We start from the raw sequence: 11,083 nt of genomic DNA, 5'->3' as shown, positions 1-11,083 counted from the left end.
TCGAAAGAGATGAGTGGGATAGAAAAGTAAAATCTTTCTTTTGATTCTTAATATAAGAATAACTTACCTAATTTAAGGAAATTAAATGAGATAAATTAGTTAATTATAACATTGTAGCATGACCTAATTAAAATACCAATGCATAATATTAGATTATATATACATTTATTAAGATAAATAAATTACTTCGAGGGAAAAAATTACGAGAGACGCTACACATCATACTAAAATGGAAACATCATTCTCATTCATTAAGCTTTAACACTAACAGCCAAACAGACCATCAGCTATCCATAAACACCCATTGCTCAACAATCACCAACGAGTTTCGAGACCAGAGGGAAAAAAAAAACAACCATTACCAAGAAGTTGAGAGTACCGTTTAAAAAAATTTTGTTCTCACTAAAGATCTGTCTTGGGAGGGAACATTCTAGAAAAAACACCTTGAAAGGTGCAATTCATCAAAAATTCAATAAAGTCTACTATATAATAGGAAGAAGAACAAAATTGGAATAACACTACATTCAAGCAGCACCAGCACTCTTTCCCTTCTTCTTCTGGAGTTTCTTCATGTAAAACTCCAACTCCTTGCCTTCCAATATGTAGCTACAAATTCAGGAAAATGAAACATCAATATTTGTAAACGTAAATCATGTACAAAGATTCTGATACAAAGATATGACTAAGCATACCCATCAGCTCTGCCACATTGACCAGGTCGAGAAGAGATGCAAGCCAACAATCGGCCTCCACCAAATTGCTCTTCAATGTGGGGATCAAGCTTTCGATCTTTCTGCCGCTTCTCTAGTTTCCTAAGCACATGTTTACTTTTCCTTGTCTCTTCAGCAGCAGCAGCTGCAGCTGCTTCACCCTCCTACAAGATGAAGGGTAAATAAACAGACTACTCATGACACGAGTGAACTTTAAAATTATACTTCATGCATAAAGAAAACAATTTCATTGCAGCACATGGCTTACACACACACACACACACACATCTATATTTCATATTGGATTATATCGCTTAGAATTTAATTGGGAGCTTAGGAAAGAGTTGCATGGCATAGCCATTAAGGGAGCCAAATGAAATGGTGGGTGAGAGAGACACTCCACTTCAGAGATTCAAACTTATTGAAATAAAATGAATGCTAATCATGCTACCCCATTGAATGTCACAATGTCATTAATAGATGAGGTGGGCGAGAAGAGCAAGATTCCTATAATATCCTTGTGATGTTATCCCTTTTAAAACCCATAGAGAAGAAAATTAGAAATGTAAAATTTTAAGACAAACCAAAACAATCGCAAGAGTGCTTTGAAAAATGGGGGTGTCATGGGTTAGTACGGCTTCTAAACCATCCTACACCAGCATTTTGTGCACCCCACACTCACTTAAAAGACTCACTGAGCTATAATCATGGATTGAGTGAAATATCACAGGAGAAAAGATGAAAGTCTTTTTATCATTAGTAACAACATTACCTCTGTAGAATCCTTCTTGGCAGCTGCTTTCTTCTTCTTACTAAGATCGACGCCATAATGCTGAAGGTACCACTGCTTGAACGGAGCAGCATCAACCTGAACAATGGCACTCTTCACAAGGGTTTGAGTTCGCACAAGCTCATTGTTTGAGGCATTGTAAACCACATCCAAGATACGTGTTTTGCGAGTCACGGCTTCACTGCCCCATGAATAATTTCCTGTATCCAATCGCAAAGCCCTCCATTTCACATTGCCACCTCTAACGCGAACTCTCCTGACTGTCTTGTTACTTGACAGCTTAGTGTTTGCAGGCTGTCGACCAAGCTCATACCTATGTCAACACACAAATATTGTCTGAGCAGAAAGATACCTTATGACGTAATGTGAACATCACCATGAAAATGTAGTCCATAACAGTCAAAATTCCAATTAAAGATCTACAAGATTGGACACAGCGTGTAGTCATCACAATACATGGTAAAATCTCAAATCACAGAAAAACAAGGAAACAAGGCTTTTCTCATATTTAGTTAATAGGAAAAATAAAGGAAGCTCATAAGCTTCTGTTTATCACACGAGCATAAATAAAATTCAATATTTGCAAAACCGAAACTGCTGGGAAACAGAAAATGTGGGAGAGTGTACGGAGAATTAGAAGACCAATGGAGAAACTCTGATGCTGATTCATTTAGGATCTATTTGTACATCTTGCAAATGCTTAACTAACTGATTTAGGTTGAAGATTAAACTTTGTAAATGACGGAATTAATAAATGTGAATAACAAAAGACACATAAACAGAACAGAAACATAAAATCGAGGATAAAGTAGGTTAATGTATAAGCAAACAGTAACGAAGGGGAAAATTCAATTTAGAATAATGCACACGCAAACGCGCGCGCACACACGCCAGATAGTAAACATACTTTCTCTTCTTCCTCCAAGCCTTCTTCTTGCCACCGGTGGCACGCCTCTTGTGCATGGAATCCCTGGAAATACCTGAGGTGGAAAAAGACACCCATGAGAGAAATATCCAAACACAGATTGTCACCACTGAGAAGAATTGAACAATTCCAATAGAAGTTTGACACTTGAAGATAAAAACGAATCATACCCATCTTGACCGAGCCGCGGTATCAGCTACGCCGGCAGCACCTCTCTCTCCTCTCCCTCTCTCCCTAAACCCCGAAGCGTAACCCTAATTCACAGCTTCTCCGTCAAAACAGCGGTTTAGAATTTAAGCTTAGCTGACACGAGTGGAAATATTGGGAAACTGTATGGTCTTTTTTCCAAATAGATGAGATCTATTTTTGCAAGGGCTAACCTACAATCCTGCATGCTAACGCTAATTAATACTACTCTAATCCTAGATATAAGATAATTATACTATAAAATAGTTCTTATATTTAGGATCGAAGGAGTATTAAGACTTAGTTTGGTATTTAATTTAGTTTTAAATATAAGATCTAAATTTATTTTGTTCATAATATTTATCCATTTCTTAAAATAGTCCCTATAGTAGTTGTACATGTTAAAAATTCTATCAAATGATACTTCTATTAATACATATAATTCGCAAAAGTCTTTTAGTAAAGATAACACCTATTTATGTTTTTTTTTGCCAACAGATAACATCTATTTATTACAAATAATTAACTTAACAACATTAATTAATCTCCTCAAATTAATCAACTAACTTTTATATTAAGGGTCGAAAGTAGTCTTTGATATTTATTGTTTCTCCAATTTACATTACATTATTTAATCACATCTCTAATATAAAACCTAAATAACTAATTTGTAAATATTAAGAGAATTAGTTAAGTTAGTTATTTTATAGTGAGGAAGCGCCAGCCCCACTCCCAAGCTAGTTTGAGGGCCCAGAGAACCCCCTATGCCTCTGTTGAGAGACAAGAGCCGATCTTGAACTTATACATGAAGCCGTGGACAAATCTCCCAGTGTTATCTCGGGCAAGGCCCCCACATGAGCAGGTACCAAAGGTAGCATTGAAGGACCCATCCATGTTGAACTTCAAGGTGCCACTTGCGGGAGGAACCTATCAAACCCCACCTTCCTCGGGCCTCTTGCAAGCATCCAGATCGACCATTCCCCAAGAGAGAACACATCTAGAACGTTCGATGATGTCAATACAAGATGCGGAGATTCCATTGAAAGTGCGATCATTTTGAGTGAGCCAGAGGCGTTTGCATAACACAGCAAACCACCAGCTCCACTTGTGTCTGTAGATTCTTAGCGAAGACATGAGATTCCTGGTTAACCACTCCAAGGAATTGCCGACTACGAAGAAGGATGACTGCATGTTGTGTGGGATAAACAAGCACCATAAATGCTTTGAAACCTAGCAGTCTCTAAGAGCGTGCAACATAGATTCTGGGGCAAGGCCATAGATGCCACATACTCCAGTGTCATGAAGTCCATGTTTAAGCCTGGCTTCGTTCGTGAGAAGGCGGTCGTTAACACATAGCCACATAAAGGAGCGGTAACACTGTGGGATTTTGACCCTCCACAACGTACGCCAAATACGATGATGAGAAGATTCACTACGCCTATTGATATGGTCGTAGGCTGACTTAACTGAAAAGGACCTATTTAGAGACCAACGCCAAACTGGGCTATCCTCCCTATTGCCATAAAGGTGCACACAAGAGATAGCTTCCACAACATGATGTGGGAGTAGATCTTTGAGAACGTTCCAATCTTAGGACCCCGTCGCAGACACACAGTCACTCACTTTCCAATCCGCAGTGTTGGTGGGTATCTCCGGTGCCAAGTCCTCAAGCTTCCCCAGATGGGGAACCCAGGTGTCCTTCGAAAAAGATACTGATCGGCCATCACCAATCCACCAAGCCAGCCCCTCCTTCACTCTTTCCCAGTTTGCTTGGATACCAGACCAAGTCCTAGACGCCACCTTGCGACGTTCAACTTTAGGGATAGTATCGGCCCCACACTTGTACTTCTCACGTAGGAACTTGACCCACAGTAGGTCTCTATGCTTGATTAATGACCAACCTAGCTTCATCATCAAGGCGTTATTTTGATGCCTGGCCTGCTGTAGTCCAAGCCCTCCATCGTTAGCATACGTTGTCCCAAGATACCAAGTGAATCTTACGGCTCAAGCTAGTACTACCCTATAGGAAGTTTCTACACTTCTTATCAATCCTATCACATGTATCTTTCGGGAGGGGAACAGTTTGCATCGCATAAGAGGGCATAGCCGCGAGGACTGAAGAAACCAAGGTGGTTCTAGCGGCCAGTGATAGACTATTTGCTTTCCACGAGGATAGTCTGCTATCCATCTTGTTCAGGGTCGCCTTATATGACCCCTTGGTAACCCTTTGGTGAATAACAGGCATGCCAAGATATTTACTGAGGTCAAGGGTGGGAGTGAAGCCCATAAAATCACTTATTTCCTTTACTCTAGTGTGATTGAAGTTCGGAGAAAAAAACACACGGGTTTTGTTGGCATTCACTTTCTGCCCCGAAATTGCACAATAATCATCCAGGATGGCCTTCATGGTACCTGCTTGCTCCATGTCGGCCTCAACAAATAAAATAAGGTCATCAGTAAAAAATAAGCGGGAAATGGCAGTACCTTTTTTGTTTAGCCTGAAGGGTCACCAATCCCCGGTGTCAACAGCATGTTATATTAGATGTGCCAGGCGTTCAATGGCAATGACAAACAAATACGGTGACAAGGGATCCCCTTGTCGGACACCCCTAGAAGGATGAAATTCCACGCCACGTTCACCATTCCACATAAGCTGCATAGATGGGGAAGAGACACAAGCTTCGATTACATCCTGTAGCATTGTAGGATTCCTAGTTCCCTCAAGCAATCAAACATAAACTCCCAATAAACTTGGTCGTAAGCCTTTTTGAGGTCGATTTTAACAGCCATAAAACCCTGCTTCTTCTTTGAGCTTCACATAGAATGGATTATCTCTTGAGAGAGAATAATATTATCGGTGCTTTGTCGTCCTTTTACAAAGCTACATTGGTTCGGGGAGATCACTCGTGGCATAATGTCCCTAAATCTATTAGAGATCAACTTAGTAATGACTTTATATATAATGTTGTAGAGGCTAATAGGGCGAAAGTCTTTGATAGTCTGCGGGTGGTCTCCCTTGGGGATGAGTACAATCTGAGTTCCATTGATATACCTCATGCTTGCAAGGTTCTGAAAGACAAGGTTCACCTGGTCCACAATTGAATCCTTAACAGTATCCCATTGACTTTGATAAAATAGTGGGTTTAACCCATCCAGTCCCGGCGCCTTTAAGGACCCCATATCAAACAGAACACGCTTAAAAGACTCCAAACAGCCGCTGTCCAAGGTAGGGTAGCTATAATCAAAGTGTAACTGCTTCACACTGGATCCCTCCTCGGAATAAAGATTTTGAAAGAACTTACTACCCAAGCTCATGATTTCCTGTGTGTCATATACCCAAACGCCACTATCAAGTCTTAAAGCTCCGATCCTATTATGGCGACGTTGACTATTTGCCATCGAATGAAAATACTTGGTATTACGATCACTATGGGTGTACCACTTACATCTTGATAACTGAAGCCACATGACTTGTTCCTGGTTTAGGATTTCCTCCAGCTGGTGCCATAAGTCTTTTCTGATCTCTTCCAACCTCGCATTCAGACCCGCTTTAGTAATTTTACTCTCCAAGCATTCCAACTTCCTGTAAATCTTGCCCTTCCTATATTGGATGTTCCCGAAAACTTCTCGGTTTCACTTCCGCAAATTTTGGTGAAAGATGAAACTGTAGAGTTCTAGTCCATATACATGTGCCAATGTGTCTTGACAAACTCTGAGAACTCAGCATGCATCACCCACGAGGCCAAAAATCTGAAGGGTCTATTCATGTGCCGTGCCACGTCTACCTGTGACGGCTTTAAAAGAATGGGGCAGTGATCTGATTTGTATTTAGGTAGATGAGTAATGGTATCATTTGTAAACTCCTCATGCCAAGGTCCGTTAATAAAAACCCGATCAATTCTACTTTGACTTCCTCCTCTACTCCAAGTAAACCGTGGCCCCACGAAGCCAATATCTATCATGTTGTTATCCATTACCCATCACCTAAAATCTACGTCCACACCAATACCATTTTGTGCACTTTGCGAGATGCGGTCTTCTATGCACGTCACTGCATTGAAGTCGCCCATTACAGTCCATCTTCTGACGAAGGAGTCACATAGAGCATTCAAATGATTCCAAAGTTCCCGACAAAGCAACGGGTTAGGATGATCGTAGACAATCGTGAGATACCATTCATTGCTTTCCCCATGGTTCATCACCCCATGCATAAATTGGTCACTTGAACACAGAACCTAAAATTTACACGCCTCATGCCAAAACAGCCATATACCTCCATTAAAGTCATGGGTTTCAACCACGAAGTAATCCTTCCACCCTAACTTATGAGCAATCATCTCTGCTTTCTCCCCTTTCTGTCTAGGTTCAAGTACAGCAAGAAGACCCAAGTAATGTCGGGTCTATAAGTCACACAGTAGTCTGCTAAAGGCTGACCCCCCCACACCGCGAATGTTCCATGCAATAAGATTCATGATAAAATTGATTAAATAAGGATTTGGAAGGCAACCGAATGGACATACCTACAGTAACCTAGTCTCCGTTGAGACCTCATCTACAGTGACCATATCATCATCAACGTTTCCCAGTAAGGGGTTCGAGTGTATCACAAATTTCTGCCTCTGAGCACCCAGGTCGATAGGGTTGTTCGTGTTAGGAGGGGATGTGCGAGGGTGGTCACTTCACATGATTGAGACCGACGTAATGGTCGGCGCATGCATAGAGTCTTCCTTAACGTCTATCACCATCACGTCATAATGAGTTGAGGAAGAGCCAAGTGGGCCCTTGGTGTGGGAGCCTTGGAGAGAGGCCCTTCTTTTGACATTCAGATAGGCATCCATAGGGCTCACGGTATTTCTATTACGGCCCATTTCATCATGTCCTGGCCCAGTACGTTACTCGACCTTATCTGTCTTCTTAGTCGGCCCCTGCATGTGTGTCCTAGCATCAGCACTACTAGATTGGGGAATATTCCTTTTCTCATGGGGAGGATCATATAATACATCGCATGATCTTCGGCATTAAAAGGCTCGGTATCCTGTTCATCCAGCACTGAGAATCTCGACCCATTGTTAGCGTGATTAGAGATTCTCCGAGTATCATGCCTACTATCTTGCGCTCGGGTCTCTGTTGTTGCCAGCGTCTTACGCTGATTCCGTCTTCGTCCTGGCACAACCATCCATTCTCCGAATCTCTCCCCCTTCTCACCAGCCCCCCTCATATGAGAAGTTGACGTAGCAACAGGCATGCCTTTCTCGAGGATGCCCGACTCAGTCCCTATCTTCTCCCCCTTCCCACTAGGATAGTGGTCCTTATCATGACCATATTTGCCGCATGAGAAGTATATCAGATGAAGGCCCTCGTACACTATCTTTTTCTCTTTACCATTTATCCAAATAGATGGGAGGAGTGTAGAGTTTAGATCAAGCTCCACGCATATCCGGGTAAAACGGCCTTTCAAACAGAGAATAGTATTTGAATCCATCTTTACCACTTTGCCAATCTGATTGCCCACAATGTGTAGTATACCCTCGTCATAGTAATCGAGGGGGAGCTTCGGAATACGTATCCAGGCCACGATCTTGGTTACTATCTCATCGTCCGGATCAAAGTCGGGTTTCCATGGCTGTATAGCCAAGTAATGATCGAACACCATCCAGGGACCTCCTAAAAGAGCCAACTCATAGTCCTCCTTACTACTCAACTTGGCGAAGAAATAGCCAGACCCTATTTCAATCGTCTCGACCTCCCCATGACGCCCCTGTAGCTTTTGTAATCTAGCCCCCAAATGATCCTCCCGAATCATCCTTCCCAGTAGTCTCACAATCAATGTAGTTTGCCATTTTTTTGCCAACTACCGCCTAAACTTAGGCAAGATCACAATGTTAGGGCCTGCATCTGTGAGCTCCACCCTTACCTTATCCTTCCATCCCTCCCCTTTCCACCAGTCGCTCTCTACTTCACCATCAGTGTTGGCTGCCTGTTCATTGGAGCAGGCTTCTTTGTACGATTTATTCAGCAGTGGTACGTCCTCGTTCATCCATTCCTCCTCCCGTTGTACCACCGGTCTACCAGAAATACTGAAATAGGTTGGTCATTAGTACCTATGCGAACCTTTTTCTGGCTAGGGGCCAAAGCATCGGTCTCTTCCTGCGTCGGGTTTGACGTCGCCTATTGCCTCCCTTCGCTCACTCTCTCACTCTCCATCAGGGACTCCGGCTGTCTCTATTTATTGTTTCTCCGATTTACATTACATTATTTAATCCCATCTCTAATATAAAACCTAAATAACTAATTTGTAAATATTAAGAGAATTAGTTAAGTTAGTTATTTGTAATAAATGAATATTGTTTTTTCTAAAATACCCTTATTATCATTATCAATCATATATATTAGAATAGAAAACTTTTAACATGCATAATTACCATGGGGACTACTTTGGGAAACAAAATGTAAAAAAATTTGAGAGACAAATGATTAAAGTAAGATGAAATTGAATCTCCAATTAGCTTTTATATTTATAACAGGAGAGGAGGTAATAAATTATTATAAAAAATCATCCTAAAGGCTTTAGGTTTATATTTCAGACTGGAGACATTATTGGCCTGGGGCCTTTAGCAAACATAGCAGGTGATACACTACAAGCCTGAAAGCAAGCTGTTACTGCTCTCTTTGTGGGCGTGTTTTTATTGTCTTCCTCTTTTATTGGATTTATGTGGATGTACAAAACTAAAGGTTCTTTGGCACTTTATTACATTCATTTTCATACCCGTTTTAACTGTAGAATGGTCTACTGGGTTATTTACAGGCAGATTAATGATTTAGAAAGGAGTTGAGATTTTCTTAAAATCAAAGAATATCCATTCTAACTTTAAAATAGGGAAAATCACTAACAAGTCCCACAGAAGGCAATTTATTACTCTGAGGTCCCACGAAATGTCAAAATCACTGACAGGTCCCAAGGGACCTCAGAGTAATATTTTCGTTTTGTAAAATGACATTACTGCCCCTCATATTCCAGATTCACATTTGCTCTGTCATTACGATTTACAACCTCAGCAGCGACTATTAACAACCTAATGAGGGGGCGTTAACAACCCTAGCAGTATCCGTTAACAACTTACTTTATAGAATTACATAACCTTTACATAAGAGTAAATTATAACCAAATAATATAATACAACAACTTTAACACTAAAATGGGAAGCCTTTTGATATCATTAAGAATTTTAACTAGATCCAATAGGATTATAGTAATATTTTAATGCGAAGATCCATTTACAACCTCAACAGTGACTATTAACAACCGAATGAGAGGGCGTTAACAACCCTAACAGTATCAGTTAACAACTTACTTTATAGAATTATATAACCTCCTCATAAGAGTAAATTATAACCAAATAGTATAATACAACAACTTTAACACTAAAATGGGAAGCTTTTTGATATCATTAAGAATTTTAACTAAACCCAATAGGATTATAGTAATATTTTAATGTGAAGATTCATTTACAACCTCAAGAGGGACTATTAACAACCGAATGAGAAGGCATTAACAACCTAAGCAGTATCCGTTAACAACTTACTTTATAAAATTATATAACCTCTGCATAAGAGTAAATTATAACCAAATAATATAATACAACAACTTTAACACTAAAATGGGAAGCTTTTTGATATCATTAAGAATTTTAACTAGATCCAATAGAATTATAGTAATATTTTAATGCGAATATCCATTTACAATCTCAACAGCGATTATTAACAACCGAATGAGAGGGCATTAACAACCTAAACAGTAGCCGTTAACAACTTACTTTATAGAATTATATAACCTCCGCATAAGAGTAAATTATGACCAAATAGTATAATACAACAACTTTAACACTAAAATGGGAAGCTTTTTGATATCATTAAGAATTTTAACTAAATCCAATATGATTATAGTAATATTTTAATGCGAAGATCCATTTACAACCTCAATAGCGACTATTAACAACCGAATGAGAAGGCATTAACAACTTAAGCAGTATCCGTTAACAACTTACTTTATAGAATTATATAACCTCCGCGTAAGAGTAAATTATAACCAAATAGTATAATACAACAACTTTAACACTAAAATGGGAAGCTTTTTGATATCATTAAGAATTTTAACCAAACCCAATAGGATTATAGCAATATTTTAATGCGAAAATCCATTTACAACCTCAACAGTAAGTATTAATAACCTAAGGAGAATTGTTAACAACCTTAGCAGTGTCTGTTAACAATTAACTTTATCGGATAATTTAACTTCTAACTATAACTAACTAAACTATAACTAAATAGTCTTAAAGTTAATCTTATATAGTTGTTAGAGGTTATATTATCCTATAAAGTCAATTGTTAATAGATACTGCCTAGATTGTCAACAGCTCTCTTTGGGTTATTAATACTCACCATTGAGGTTGTAAATGGATCTTCGCATTAAAA

At 39.6% G+C, this 11,083-nt stretch overlaps 2 protein-coding genes across 2 annotated transcripts; both read right to left on the bottom strand.

The window, feature by feature from the left end:
- Nucleotides 1-225: 225 nt before the first annotated feature.
- LOC114723312 (40S ribosomal protein S8-like) lies at nucleotides 226-2,704 on the bottom strand. The gene is made up of 5 exons (XM_028909507.1): nucleotides 2,596-2,704; nucleotides 2,408-2,480; nucleotides 1,483-1,813; nucleotides 693-874; nucleotides 226-606 (listed from the first exon to the last, which is right to left on the bottom strand). Exons 1-5 carry the CDS (start codon nucleotides 2,597-2,599, stop codon nucleotides 525-527), a joined length of 672 nt encoding a protein of 223 aa, XP_028765340.1. The 5' UTR covers nucleotides 2,600-2,704; the 3' UTR covers nucleotides 226-524.
- Nucleotides 2,705-5,144: 2,440 nt separating this feature from the next.
- LOC114723285 (uncharacterized) lies at nucleotides 5,145-6,585 on the bottom strand. Its single transcript, XM_028909479.1, has 3 exons — nucleotides 6,299-6,585; nucleotides 5,664-6,212; nucleotides 5,145-5,322 (listed from the first exon to the last, which is right to left on the bottom strand). The coding sequence occupies exons 1-3, from the start codon at nucleotides 6,583-6,585 to the stop codon at nucleotides 5,145-5,147; spliced, it is 1,014 nt and encodes a 337-aa protein (XP_028765312.1).
- Nucleotides 6,586-11,083: the final 4,498 nt, after the last annotated feature.

This window comes from Neltuma alba, unplaced genomic scaffold (assembly GCF_004799145.2).
Source record: "Neltuma alba isolate B1F8T4 unplaced genomic scaffold, ASM479914v2 tig00012131_pilon, whole genome shotgun sequence".
NCBI classification, from domain to species: Eukaryota; Viridiplantae; Streptophyta; class Magnoliopsida; order Fabales; family Fabaceae; genus Neltuma; species Neltuma alba.
The sequence above is the reverse complement of the archived record's forward strand: the minus strand, read 5'-3'. Positions and strand labels throughout refer to the sequence as shown.